At 43.7% G+C, this 15005-nt stretch overlaps 1 protein-coding gene across 13 annotated transcripts in view; it reads left to right on the top strand.

The window, feature by feature from the left end:
- The window catches only part of SLC4A4 (solute carrier family 4 member 4), a 251304-nt gene that overhangs the window by 187425 nt on the left and 48874 nt on the right, over positions 1-15005 (top strand). For all 13 annotated transcript variants that reach the window (XM_009687277.2, XM_009687276.2, XM_009687274.2 and 10 more), the window contains 4 exons: positions 7962-8049; positions 9436-9590; positions 10294-10407; positions 11894-12068. In XM_009687277.2, coding sequence (XP_009685572.1) covers positions 7962-8049; positions 9436-9590; positions 10294-10407; positions 11894-12068 — 532 coding nt within the window. The remainder of the gene's footprint in view (positions 1-7961; positions 8050-9435; positions 9591-10293; positions 10408-11893; positions 12069-15005) is intronic.

Consider the following 15005-nt stretch of genomic DNA (forward strand, 5'->3'; position numbering starts at 1 on the left):
AGCTGTAAAAGTAATTGGTAGTAAAAGGTAATGAAATGCTCTAGGAACGGAGCCCGGTGGAGTTTTAATGAGAAGGATGGAAGAGGCAGCAGGAGGACAGGCCTGCCGCTGCTCTGTGATATTGCCTTTCAGTCGGCGCTGGGCTCCGCGGTGCCTTGTTACTCGGCGCTGCTCTGCATCTGCTCTTCCTGCTGCGCACCTGGGCTCGCGCACGCTTGTCGGTGTCCACTTACGCGGGATTTACTTTGCATTTGGCTTGTAATTATGGCGTTCAAATTGCACCTTTCACATTGCTAGCATACCAATACATATTTTATGTGAACTTTTTAACGGGCTTTTGGTACGGAGTGAAAGTCTCATAATGCCTGGAAGGTTTGAGGCTACATCAAGTAAGACCTTGTAAGAAGAGACATCGTATCGCTACATGAGCACACAGCTAGGGCAGGAGTAATACTAGAATGAATCACAGTGGTTGTACGGTACAGAAGTAACATGATCCTTATAATCTGTGCCTTAACTTCATAGTATAACAAAGGAAGAAGATGGTGTGGTGTTGCTATTTTGTTTACTTGCCTTCTTGTAGTGCAGCAGTGTGCGTATCTCTTAGCCATTTTAGGGGTGCCTTACAAGAACCATGCCAACAGCTGTTTGTGCGCTTTGGGTTTACTTTTAGGAATCTGGGGAGATTGAAGTGGCTTATTTGTAGCAAAGGCTATTCTTGATTCCTCAGCATTACTGAGCTCTGTATATTTTCATATTTCAGCTTCTAAGTCTAATCCCAATTATTTCTTTTTTTAAATACGTTTCAAAGTGCTCTTCAGCAGAGGTAAAATTAGGCATTCTTTGTTTTTGTAGTGGGAGCCAGGAAGTTAGACCTAGGATTGCTCAACGGCCTCATTATTCAATAGCATTAATCAAAACAATATGTCCTTCCATGCCAACATTTTTTTCCAGGAAATAGTATTATCCATTTGCTGTTCTCCAAACCAAATGTTAGCCCTAATCAAAGTAGTGAGGCTCATTAGATTGCTTTTGTGAGTAATGAAGAGACATTTGCAATGGCTGCATCCTGTGAAATTCAATCAAGGAAATCCCATAAGGGCCCAGGCTAGTTATGATGGAGTGTCTCCTTGTTCAGCCTTTAGTTTCAGCCGTCTCACACAGTGGGCATTTCTGCTGTAGACACCCCACAGCCTCTAGAAGATGCTTCTGTGTTCTTCCCTTTTCTCCCCTCAGGGTTTTTGCTTTTAGTTTGTTACGTTGTAAAGTTCCTGGTAAAATTATCAAAACCTTTCCCCTATGTTGGGTCATTCAAAACTACATGGGTTCCTAAAGAATGGCAGGAAGCCATCTTGATGATTTGCTGCTTCTCAAAGCACTAATCTAGCCAGGTTTGCAGAGAGAGGGCACCCATGGCTTTTATTAGGCTAGCTGATAATCAACATATCAGCTGCAACCATTAGCTGGACATGTAAGAAAGCGTTTGATGTGGAAGCAAATACAACACCAAGCCCTCGAGAGGTGAAAGGCTCATGATATCTGTCGTCCCTGCCCTGTTTTTAGTTTATTCATGTTGACCTAGAACTGAAGAATGAAAAAGGATTATTGTGTGTGTAAGGTAGATAGTATTCAACATGTAAACTTCCAGTTAAATAGGTTACTTATTTCTACTGATTTTTTTCTCCACACATTCTTTGGCTTGGATTTTTAGATTTTATAAGTTGCAGATTTTTTGACTTTGTAGGAATAAGATTTCCCATGTAGAAATGACTCTTCCCTGGATACATATATTTTCTATCTATTTTTCCCTTCACACTTCCTTGCTAAGGGTATTTTCATTAAAAGTACATTTTTCCTTGAGAGGAACCAACAAGACCTGACAAACTCTCCAGGAAAAGTTGCTGTGTGGGTTGTTTTTATACAGCCCTAGGAATAAGAATTGGGTTACTGAAATTCATATAGAGAACTTCCAGCCTTTCACCGTGCGCTGTGTTGTCTTATTACTGATCGGATTCAAAAAGCCTGTAAAGACTTTGGTTTTCTCCTGGCAAATTTAGTTCCACAGTACTCCGAACGCCTCGCTTTTGCAAGCACTTAGTGATTGTATTTGCTTTGGTATGTCTGCCTCTCCTCTGGACAATTCAATAAATATAGCTCCTCATTTTCATAAAAGAATTGTACAATTGTATGTTCAGGTCTGTTGCATTAATGTAATGTATCTGATGTGGGAAAAAAAAAAAAGAATGAGCAAGGGAAAGATTTTTGGAACTGTACAAACTTGCGTAGTCTAATGTTGTGGGGCTGGGAAATTGCCTATGCTTACAAGTTTCAAGCGAAATGAAATAACTTGCCCAAGGTCACTTAGGAAGCATGTGGCAGAAACAAGAATCAGGCTCTGTTCCCTCACCTCCCAACTGAAGCTTTTAACTACAAGGGCACCTTTACTTTTTGATACACGAGGATGAAATGTGAGCGTGTTGTTCATTAATGATACCATTGAAATGGTTTTCAGGGCTGTGTCCTGTGGCAGCCTTTCCACCGGTAGGACTTGCTCTGGGAAATCTGGAGACCTGTCAACAAATAGCTGCCTTTGTCTGTCTGCGTTCCTGTCTTGGATGTCATGTGAGGTGCCTGCTGGGGGGCATGTCGACACATTACCCAAAAACTAAAGTAGCACCTACGTGAAACAGAAGAACCGAATCTCTTTTGTTCCTTAGGGCCTTCACAAGTTGGGCCCCTTTCGTTAAACAGGTCCAAGCCAGCATTCCTGAGATTCTGGTGGAAAAGCAGGTTGTGAGCTGGTCCTGTCAGTCCTTGAGTCCATCAACATGCATCTCTAGTGGGAAGCTGATAAATAACAGGAGAAGGACTGCTTCGCCCCATCCCTCCCAATACTAAAACCATTTTCTGCACGACCTTACTGAGTTTCCTTTGTGTGGATGCCTTTTACCCTTATGGAATTGCTGCTCTTGCTTTTTCTGGATCTGGAAAGTAGGCCTGGGTGAGCAGGCTGAACTTCAGTCTTATTTTAGTTGCTGCTCTTCCTCTTTTTTTTTTTCTCTCTCTTTTTTCTTTTTTAATGAAGGACCCTGTCTCCTGGACTGGGGGCTCTCATGCGAAGATGGCACAGTCAGGCTTGCTGTGGCCCTGTGGCAGTTTTCACACTGATCCTGACCCCCATGGGAACTATATGAAGAGAGACATTATGGATTTCTAACTGAATTTATCAAATGGAAAATATTAGTGCTTCATAGATTTGGAGCCTGTCTGTCTCTGTTGTATACACTCCTCACTCCCTAAATGTGCTTTTCATGTGATCTTGTGAAGATTTCTAGCCAAATTCTTCTCAGGCAGAGCACATAAAGCCTTATTGCCTCTGTCAACAAGCTGGACTGAAATTCTGCCTCGCAGTCTCTGGAGATGTCTCCTGCCAAGGTCTAGGAGTATTACAGTCTTTCCTAGGAGGCTGTTGAGCCCACGATCTCTGGTTACGGGGCTTGCACACAGTATTGCTATGGTGCTTTGCTTAGGCCTTCGCAGTGCGTGGGCTAGCTTTACCTTGCAGTGGCTAGTGCACATTTGTCTACTTGGAATTGGAATTGCTCGTCTGTGACGATGAATTTGTTCTCGCTGGCTTTGGTGGCGTGGGCCATGTGATTAAGATGTGAATCATGCATAATTGGTGGTCATCAGCTGCTTAAGAAGGATAAAATGTGCAAAATGGCAGGGGAATAGTACTGTAGGTAAAGCAGGATACAAAGTTCAAGACTGGGTAGCTTGGGTGAGGCTAGAGCAGTCCCCTCTGGAAGCTGGTACCTAGAGCATTCGGAAGAAACGTCCCTCTGACTTCAGAGGGAATTCAAGCTAAGAGATATGAGGTGAATTCTCAGGTTTTCTGTGTTGAAACTTCCTTAAAAATGTTAAAGAACAGAAATGAAAATGTGATGACTCAGAGTGGGGTGCGAGCAGCAAAGAGGAATTCTGTACTAGCCTTCATCTGGGAGATGCAGACATTGAAAACACTCCATCATAAAAAGGGAAATGCCAGAACTAGAAAGGAGGGCTTTCTTAGGGGGAAGTAATCATAACTAAATCATATTTAGTACATGCAAGTGTAATCCAGTCTAAGCCACTAAAATACATTAAGGTTTTTGTGTTTGTGTGTATATATATATATATGCATTTATATATAGGTATGTATTTTTATAGATACATATATGCATATTTTTTGCTTTAAAAGGTGTTCTCCAAGCCAAAGGCAGTTCTGAGCTGAATCATTCGGACAAAGAATTTAGAAAGTGTCACAAATAATAGGCTATTTTTAAGAACATTTTAGTAAGTGTGGGAGTTTCAGGTAGTTCTGCCTTGCAAGACAGACAGTAATATAACTGTTTGAGAACATGGTTATGAAAACGTCTCGTTCCTCTGAAAAGCCAGGAGAAGGCTGAACTGCAACTTTTGAAGTTAGAGCCTTTTTTATCATTAACAGACTTGGATAATTTGCATGCTAGAGCTTTAAAAGAGCTGTCTGAGGAAGAATTTCTTTTTAATGTTGTTTTATAATAACTTTAGAAAGACAGGGAAAATTCCTGGAGGTAGGAGGAGAGCAAAGGACATGACCTAGGTGTATAGGGCTTAGTCACCTCCCTATGAACCTTGAATAAAACACTTGCAAGCCTCATGCAGAACTTGATTAGGAAGTCATAATATTAGTAATGCCAAGTCATACATATCTGTGGATTCTGTCAAACTAACTTGATGTTTTTTTTATAGAACTGTAGATATTTTTAATAGAAGATAGTTGTTCAAACATAATACACTTTAAAAGATGTTTGACTTAGTACTTCATGATGTTTTGATCGAGGAAGCTAAAATGATAACTTAATCAATGCAATGCTTAAAAGGGCAGCAGAGATTTCTGGTGAGGACACATCGAGCACTCTGACTGGTTTGGCATTACAGAGGTGCTGGTCAGCCACAAGCTGAGCAGGGTAGATAACTGTGAGCAGGGTAGATAACTGTGAGGCCAGTCCTTGCGTTTCCCTCGCTGACAGTGCCCATTTGGGTCTCCTTCCCTTCTCGGTCACTGGTTCTCACAAAACTTGTAGGAGCTCAATTACATTTGCTATCTCTGGGTCTGTATCACATTTGGTTGAAGTTGGCCACTGGGCTCACACATGGGCTGGTGACTGAAAGATGGATAGACTGTGTGAACACACAACTTCTGTTTTCTCAGGAAAGTGGACTAACATAAGATTCCTAAGTAGCAATAGGTTATTTCATCCACGTATCTGCAGTGACGTAGCTGCCGCTTCTTGAATGTTTTCTTAGAGGAAAGCATTGACGGATCAGAGAAGGTGCAAAAGAGATCTGTAGAAGTGTCTAAAGAGAGAAGAAAAAGCTCAATGTACTTAGTCTAACTGACAGTACATTGACAGCTGCAGATATTTAAAAGGATTTAATTATAGAGAGTTCTTCAGTCCAGTTGAGAGAGACAATCAAAACTTATGACTGGAAGTTGAAGCTAAACCAATTCACACTGGACGTAGTACAAAAGGTTTTAGATGAGAGAACTTACCAAAGGTTATCATGTGGTTATTTTCCATTATTGGCTTTTCGAAAAGTATCGCTATACTTGGAAAAAGGCTTAATTCAGGAAACTTGAAAATTGATTTGAGAAGCTGTTCGTGTTTCTGATTTAAACACAGGCTGACACAGTTTGCTGAAAATTGCCCAATAATTCCCAGCTTCTGCTAAATCGGGAGAAATGGAAAAGCTGGTCTCCTGCCATGTGGCTTGTTTTGTTGCTAGTTACAAGGATGGGTTGATATGTAAGTGATGGAGACTTTTGTCTCAGGGTCACTAGTAAGATTGCAGCTCTGAACAGCCGCTTGAAACGGCACTGTCTTCCATGCATGATGGTCTCTGCTGAATCCCCACGGGCCACGCAACAGTGGCCGTTGCGGAAAATCGCCAACAGATCTAACAGGGCTTTCTTAACAAGCCAAATGGTGAGGCTGAGATGTGAGCATGAAGACCGGTGTATTTTCAACTCAAAGCCATGAACCAAATCTTTTTTTCTGAAACAAATCTAAACAGGGAATTTGTAGGAAGCTTGTGTTTCTAGAGGCGAGGCTGTAGGTGCTCTGTGGTTGGCACCTGTCCGCAGGTTGATAGGTTGGCACCTGTCCACAGCATGAAATCAACTTTAAAGTAAGAGCATTGCTACAGTATGTAATGGTTTTTGCAACTTCAGCATTGATATCTTGTTTAAGGAACTGGGAGTGTCTAAGATAAGATTTAGGTCTTTCCAGAAGTAAGTAATATTTGAATGATGATGTCTTTTTTTTTTTTCTTTCAATTTTTCATTCCAGCCCAGGAGGATCTAAGTACCTTTGAACATCCAACCGTGAGGCTGTACTTAAAACTTTTTGTAATATAAATCATCTAAGAGGGTGGAAAACCCAGCCACCTTTCACCAGCATTCCCTCTATTCTGGCAGAACTGCTAGACGCGATTTTATTGGCAAAACCGTCCTTTTTCCATGGATAGCATTTTCCATTAAGAGATCTCATTAGACCATTTTGTCACGGGAACTCTGACTGGTAGGAACTGCCATACTGGCAATCTATCTAAGTGGAGGCAAGTCTTAATTTGTAGTGCATTAGCACTGACAAATGCAAGGGCAGGAAAGATAAAAAGCAGTAATTTCCTATCTCCCATGATTTCATATTGTGGTATTTTTGAAACTCTTATCTGACTTGGATGTAGTTGTTGTGCAAAGAGATCACATAAGAAATTAAATTCCACTGTGCTGTGCGTGTGGTCCCCCTCCTCCAATGGTGCCGACAGGAGGAATAGATTTTCCCCCTCCAAAACCAGGATGCCTCATTAAGAATAAGCCATGACTGGGAAGCCGTCAGATGGGCTTGCAGGACTCTGCTGTGTCTTGCATGCTCTGAGCAGAAATATAAAGCATACTACTTGAGCTTAATTATTTAAAGCTAAAACCCAATTTAGATTAATGGTTTCTCTTCACACATGGGTAGCTACTCTGGATGCTGAACCGTACAGAGATCTCAGCCTCAGTGGAGCGTTAATAAGCCCATGCAGTGCAATCTGATAGCTTGGGGAAGGAAAAAAGTAGCTTGGGGTGAGATGTAGTTTATGGTAAGCCATGTGAAAGTTGAATAACATCTCCCCTCCCCTGCCCTCCCCGAATGCGTTTATCTCCTAGCGCTCCTGGCTTTGCTTGCTGTGGGCCCAAATGCTGCCCTCTTGCTGCTGTACTGACCCTGCTCAGGCTGTCCTGCTCAGATGCTAGCCGCTTCTGTGCCGGACTGTGACCCCATTTGCTTGTGGTGGCCTCAAGGCTACTTTTAAGGCTTTTGGGGAGGAAAACTCTAGGAAGTGTCTTGCCCATCAGTGACCGGGCTGGCAGGGTGCAACCTGTTCTCTGGGTTAGCTGGAGTGGTATGTACCGTGTTGCTCAGAGAAATAAATACATTGGATGAGAAAATTGTGCAGGTCCTGTTTTTGGTGTCTCCCGTGGATGCCAGGCCTGGATACCGGTGCTGCTGAACTCCCACTGTATTAAGGGGAGGTGCCAGCCCTGCAAACCGATGCGTGGTGTAAATGGTACTTCTGCCAGTGCTGATGTTTCAGGTAAATCTGGCCTGGATTGGTTGTGGATTGAAATGTAGAAGCTTCACCTTGGCCCATGGCGTAGGTAACGTGGCCCTCTGAGCTCGGACAGAGATTGCCTAGGGTGTTCTGCGCTGGCTAACCTCCGTGGTGGCCCACAGCAGCGAGACATCTTACACTAGTGAGACGGATTAGCCCCAGTAGCCTCTGGATCTCTAAGAAGCGCTCCCTCCCCATTTTTTTTAAATTAAATTTCTGCTTATAGGGAGTAAGTGATCCATTTTCCTAGCCTAAATAGGATCAATCTGTTTTGTCAGGTTTCTGTTCATTCTACTGGGACCTAAGGGCAAAGCAAAGTCCTATCACGAGATTGGCCGAGCCATCGCCACTCTGATGTCTGATGAGGTAGGTGTCTTTACATGTCCTGTGCGAAATGGGTTCTTTTTGCTTCCCTAGCTAAGAACGGTTCCTTTTGCTCCAGCATGGTCCAGTGGGATGCACATAAAGCTGAAATATCTAAAAAGTCATATCCTAATTCCATCTGTTTACATCATTATTTCATCTGCCTTCATACTTTTGTAAAAGCATGAATCTAGGAAGCTTTTGTCCATCAGGCCCATTTCCCAGCTAGCCATCACTCTTTCCGATAGACTTTGAATTAATGTATGGGCCCTCGTCTGTGGTGTGTGTCCGGAGTCACATTCCGTGGTCACAGTAACCTGCCGCAACCCTGCAGGTAATTACTGTAGAAAAGGTTACACCCCGGATAAATTGTTTGTGTTGCACTGTATCCCAGAGCACTTCGTAATTCATGTAGAGATTATTTATTATCCGCGAGTAGCTAGCAATTACTCATACACCTCAGTAAGACGACTGCACTTTCCATATTCATTTACGGCTTCTTTCTTTCAGTGTCTCTTGGGCTTTGTGCATCTGTGCTGATTTACGCTACAGTTTTTTTCTCGCTATCTCCTTCTGCTCTTTTGTTCCCATGCGGTTCCCTTAGTTACCACTCACCTAGCCTCAGCTTTTCTATTTTCTGTCATTCCACCCACTGTGGTGGGAGCAGTGGTCTAGTTTCCGTAGCCCCAAAGTCCTCTCTTCCCCTACCACTGACTTTTTTTTTTTTTTTTAATCTAGTCCTGTCCCATGTACTGCTTTGCCTTCGCGTTTCAATAAAATTCAACATTAGTGTTTTTTTCTCTCCTCTTTCATTCTCTCTTCATCGCTAATACTAGGCCTTTCATTTCTCTTTCTGCTGATGAGCTATGCTCATCGGTAAAACCAATTTGTATTTATTGTTATTATTTTTGAGTAATTGTTGTCATTGTTTCTATTTCATGGGGTTCAAGATTAACCTGTGTTTTGATAGACTGGATTAGGCAGGAAAAAGGACCGACACTTTTTTGTGGCTTTTTTATAGTGTCTCCTCAAAGAGCAATTGAAACTCCTCATTTACTGAAAACTGCTTTTGTTGGACAAAAGAAATGGATAATGGTTTTGGTAACATTTTTGATAAAGGTTAAAAAGGCACATTTTGCAAAAAATTAGAAACGTTTGCAAGAAAATAGTCTTTATCAGTAAACAACCAACCAAAGAAAAGGATTCACAAGTTCTGACCCCTTTTTACTGAGGTTAACCCACCACTGGGCCAAGTGTCCTGATACATTCTTGGGCAAGTTTTTGAGACTGACTCTGTTGTTTTTGTAGCGTATAGCTCAGTAGCTGCCTGTGGAGCCTTTGCTGCAGGAAAGGCAAAGCTTTGCTTCATGGAGGCTCTCTTTCATGCAGGTGTTCCACGACATTGCCTACAAAGCCAAAGACCGGCAGGATCTGATAGCTGGTATTGATGAGTTTCTGGATGAAGTCATTGTGCTCCCCCCCGGAGAATGGGATCCAGCCATTAGGATAGAGCCCCCCAAGTCTCTTCCGTCTTCAGATAAAAGGTAACGGCAGGATACAGGCAGGGTTATCTCTGTGGTGAAGGACAGCGTGCACCAATTCTGAAAGGATGACAGGAAGAACTGCCGCTTTGGATATGTGGTGTTCTTATAGGTAAGGCTTGGGGCCATCACCAGTGCTGACGGCAGCAGGCAAGTGAGGCTGGGCTTCTTGATGAGCACATACATGGTCCTGTGGCTTACAGGAGGAGCCACTTCCCCGCCAGGCTAGTGAAAGAGGTGATCGATAAAGGCTGACATGTACAGCATATTGTCAGTACAGTGTGTGGAGAGGGATGTGAGCAGAGGAGTGCATTGTTCAGTTATCACTGAACTTTTCACATAAGATAGTAGAAGATAACTTGTCTGAGTCTAGTGTCAGATACGGATTTACACTAGAGATAGTTTCAGGTCTTTCTTAATAGTTAGAGCGAGGATGTTCTTGCAGTTCTGTACTTAAGGGTGGTGTTGTAGGCACCTATATAACATATGCAATGGGTATCCAGACTCTATTTGGGGTTCTACTTAGTCTTTCTAACAGACTACATTCCACTCTGGCTGCCAGCAGGTCATTTTCTAGTCTCCTTTATACAGCATGGTTTTAGGAAACGGTATGTAAGACTTGTTTGGAGCAACTCAGTGTGGGTTTTGTTTTGTGGAGCTGTCAGGCAACGCAGTGAGCCTCAGCGTGACTTGCCTTCTTGCCTAGGAAAAACATGTATTCTGGTGGAGAAAATTTACAGATGAATGGAGACACGCCTCATGATGGAGGACACGGAGGTGGGGGCCACGGGGACTGCGAAGAACTGCAACGAACTGGCAGGTCAGTAACAAGCTGCTCAACGTGGCGTACCCAGTGTGATCCATCTGAGGTGACTATGTTTCCCTTTCAGAGCCGTTTAGCCCCTTCAACTTTCCATCCTGGCACGCTGGTCGGAATTGTGTAGGTTTGACTGTGACCCCCCAAATGTGTCCTGTGGCTTTGAGTGCCCAGCTTGAGACTACCTGAACCATACTGAACACCCACCCTCTGCAAATTACCAGCTATCTTAAATGAGACACTCAAAAAATGAAAGAAGGCCCCTATAGATGTTAGCTGTTGAAAATCTGCACGCTTGGGAAGTTACATGGGCTGCAAGGGTTGTACACGTGGCGGGTACAGCCACGTTTTCATTTTCCAGTCCGATTGCTGGAAGTGCTTTAGCCGGAAGCAGAGAAATTCTTTTTTCCAGACATTCCTGTTGTAGTGGAATCGCATAGATGAAGGCTTTTATAAGGTGGAAATACAGCAGGTAACAGTGCCTGAGGCCTTACGCTGTGCTTTATTACTCTGGGTGTTTGCCACATAGAAGTCCAACAGAGTGAAAATGCGGTTTAGGTGGTGGTCCATAAAAGAGTGTGCTTGGCAGTTCAGGGTCAGTACCCAGGTTTCATGTCACTTCTGTGCCCCCCCCCCCCCCCCCCATATTTTTTGGAGATTGTAGTAGAGAATCTAAATTCTAGGGGGAAAATCTGCAAGCCTCAACTTGCACCAGGGTTTGCAGAAGGCAGTTAACAGTTTCTGATGATGGGTCAAGCGGTAACGGGTGCCTGCCTGTCACCTACCACTCCCGAGTGCAGTGCCCGGAGAGTCCCGCAGCACAGTTGGTGCAGGGCTTCCCGGTCAGCGCATAGCCTAGGAGACAGCTGAATCATGGGGCCTCAAGTATCCCTGAGCTGGCACTGGTGAACACCATATTTGAACATCATATTTTGTATGAGCGAAATCCTGTCTTGTCTGGGATTGCTTAAGAGTATGTCTTCCAGTGGAGCTCTTTTGCTCTTTGAGATGATTTCACTTACTCGTATTTTAACTCCCAGTTCTTTTTCTGCTTAGCAGTTTGAAGCATTTTTCCATTTAGCAGCTCGTTTGGCTCAATTGACTATTGTCTGCGCCATGTGCAGAAATTTAGACAAGGATTTAGACAAGACTTAATATATTTTATTACATCAACCAACGTAGCTGGAAAAAAAACAGACAAGCTTTCTGACCTGCAAACTTTTGTGGTCTGTTTGAGCAGAAGTAGGGCTCGTGTTTCTGAAACTGGTCTGTTTTCCAGCTGCGTCCCATGTCCAAGATATTATCTTTCTTTACAATATTATCTCAGTGATATCCCTGGATCGTTGCAGCTGTGATAGGACTATCATGTAATGTGATGACCTCACTCCTTTCAGCTTGTCCATCATTTATGGCGATGTTTCTGATTACTTATCTTGACGACTTTCACTGTAAAACCTTTACGCAAGTCTTCTCTTGCTTTTCTTTTCAGATTCTGTGGTGGCTTAATCAAAGACATAAAGAGGAAAGCACCATTCTTTGCCAGTGACTTCTACGATGCTTTAAACATTCAAGCCCTTTCAGCCATTCTTTTCATCTACCTGGCCACAGTGACCAATGCTATCACGTTTGGAGGATTGCTCGGTGATGCTACTGAAAACATGCAGGTTAGCAATAGTTTTTAGAATCAACAAGTAAGATGGACCTGCTTTGCCCCTTGCTGTCTACAAAATCAGCCTTCTGATAGGAGGGTGTTTGGCCGCTTCCAAAGCTTGAGTTCTGGAGTCAGTTAATAGAGGTATGCTGTATTTCCCCTGAAAATTGGCTTTCTTTCTCTGCTGTCTGGACTGCTGTCCTTTGAGAAATTGTAGAGGCAGTTACCTTAAATGGTGTTTGAAAGATGGCCAGGCAGCAGAGAAGAGCTTAGCAAGGATCCTTGCTCATTCTGTGTCGAGAAGTTCCTCAGATCTACTCCCTGTGTTCGTGTCTTGGTTGTACTGTTTTGGTCAGATGAGGTTTACTAAGTCTGATTCAGACTTTCCATCTCATCAGAGCATAGCAGTGTATCCTCTGCCTGACTCTTACAGTCCCTGGACTTCTGCCTCGCTGTAAAAACTACTGCATAAGAAAGCAAGGGAATCGGGAGGCGTGAAACAGGGAAAAAAGGCAAATTTGTTAGAATGATGGATTCTGTAATCATGGAAGGTCAAACACTGAGAACCGGATTGCATATCCAGAGACAGACTCCCCTGTGTCAGCAGTAAAGACAGAAGCAGGGGCTTGAAGGCATGGCTCAGTTTCCTCAGAAGGAAGGAGACTCTGTTTTGGCACTGCTGTGAATTGCTTGTGTTTGGCTGCAGCAGAATTATTCTCTAACAATGTGTTTTAGTATTCCTCTGGCTTTTTTGAGAGGAGGGAAACATAAAAGCTTGTATTTACATAGATTCAATGCAGCCATCTGGAATGTCCTAATGCTAATTAAGCTGATAGTAACAAGGAATAAATGATTTATTTATGCAGATGTAATGTAAAACAAACATAGAAAAAGGAGGCACCTGTCCAGGGCTCTAGATTTCCCTACCATAAAGTACAGGTTAGAGTAAGATTTAGTAGCTGGTGGAGTGCCAACCTTACTTCCCCCTGTGCCAATATGTTTTTCCTCTTCCAAATCTCACCTCGGTGGCAGTTGTGCAAACAGATGCATGACCTTAAAAAGAAATAATAGCAAATAGAAGTATAGAATGAAAAGGCCTACAGGATCCACTAGTGAGCATCACTCTTCTGTCGCTGAGCAGCAGAGGAAAGTCTTTCTGCTCTACTTCTGTACAAGGTAAAAACTTTTTTAAAGTGGGGGAGGAGAAAGGTATAGGTTACATTATTCCGAATTTAGTGCATGTAATCACTTATGTCAAAAAGTCCTTTTTGCTACCTTGATATCCAGTAAACAAACATTTATTGAGTAGTAAATTCTTTGGCACAGAAACGGAAATTGGTGTTTCTGAACGATCACAACTCTTAATTGAATTAAATTAAAAAATTCAATTACTATTTCAAGAATTTGTGAATATCTAATTCTTCTGACAGAGGGTGAAAATATTGCCCAGTTAAGCAGTGACAATACCGTAGCGTACACTCTGGTTGCGTCACTTGAGTAAGACGCTAGCGTTTGCCATCTTTTGCTTTGGCCGATGGATCAACAGCACCTGGTCTGCACGTCCGTGCTGAGGGAGGTGATTCCTGCCCTCGGTCCCAGTTTTTCCCTTAGCAGAAGGAAACAGCAAAGGTGGCCTCCCCAGGGGCCCCGTTGCTGGCGTGCCTGGCTTTGCTTGACAGCGCTGCCGGGCACAGCATCATAAATAGTTTGCAGCTGGTTTTTGGCTGCTGCCGCTCTTCCCTGGGAGACCTTCTGCTGCCAGGGCCCAAAGTGTAAAACAGGGAAAGGAAGCAGTGCTAAAACAAGGTAGGCCTCCGGGAGAAGAGCCGATAATCCCTGCGCTCCGGAAAGACCCCTCTCAGATGTGCTAGCGAGTGCACCTCCCCACAGTCGTGTTGACATTAAACTTTAATCCACAAACGTGGAACAAAGTGCAGGGAAATCGTCATTGTCTTGCTGGAGAAATCCAGTTCCTCTGGTCAGTTCACAGCATAGCCAAGGCTAAATGCAGGAAAATACTGTTTATTATCTTCTAATTTGTGCGCTTTAGCATTTACCTACCTCTCACGTAGAACGAGCAGTTGAATTTACTGGTTTTCATTTATGCTCCCATTTGAAGCGTGCACCAAAGTGCAGCATCCCCAGTTGTTCTGACCAGTTCCACTGGTGGGTCAGAAGTTTAGAGAGCCTGGGCACAACGGGCTTCTCTTTTGCCATCCCATCTTCTCCCTTCAACTAACCTTTAGTCACTGTCTTTAGGTGAAAAGGCATTAGGTCTCTTGACTGCTGGCAGAGTTTGAAAATGGTTTTGACTGTCTGTTTTCAGTAGAAGAGCAAAAGTTGCATGTTCCTGTGGCTCAAGTGCTCCCTTACCATCTGAGTCTGAGGACAGTGTCCAGACAACCCGCCAGAATTCACCCCGCTCTGCTGCTAAGGAAGCTGTTCCCCCAGGGAGCTGCTAAGGGGAATCAGAGGCCAGGTTAACGTGAAGTGTTGTGCAAAGTCGCACCCAAAGCATTTTGCGTTTCTGCAGGAGAAAAGAGTTTGGAAGCCTTTCTGTAAGACCTCTGAGAGCATGAGCCGTGCTACATGGTTATCTTCCAAAACGTGAGGGAGGGAAACGACTGCAGGGACAAGACCTGGCCCTCAGAGGACACTCCAGTGTCATGCAGAGGGAAAGAGAGGGCCTAGTTGTCACAGAGTCAACCCATCTTCCCCAGGGTATTTTTACATGACGCTTGGCAGAGCCTCTTTAACTCTGGGTTTACGTCAGCTTCAACAGCTGAGGAGCAACCCTGAAAAGCGTTCCTCACAAACGTTTTGTCATCATAGAAAACAATATTTTGGGAGCTACCGCGTTAACAATTTACGCACCTTGTTTCTTGCAAAGCGTTATGTACCTGCCGCTGGATGAGGCGTTCAGGATGGCCCGGCCTGCGCTGTCCGCCCC

The sequence above is a fragment of the Struthio camelus genome, chromosome 4 (genome assembly GCF_040807025.1).
Source record: "Struthio camelus isolate bStrCam1 chromosome 4, bStrCam1.hap1, whole genome shotgun sequence".
Classification (NCBI taxonomy): domain Eukaryota; kingdom Metazoa; phylum Chordata; class Aves; order Struthioniformes; family Struthionidae; genus Struthio; species Struthio camelus.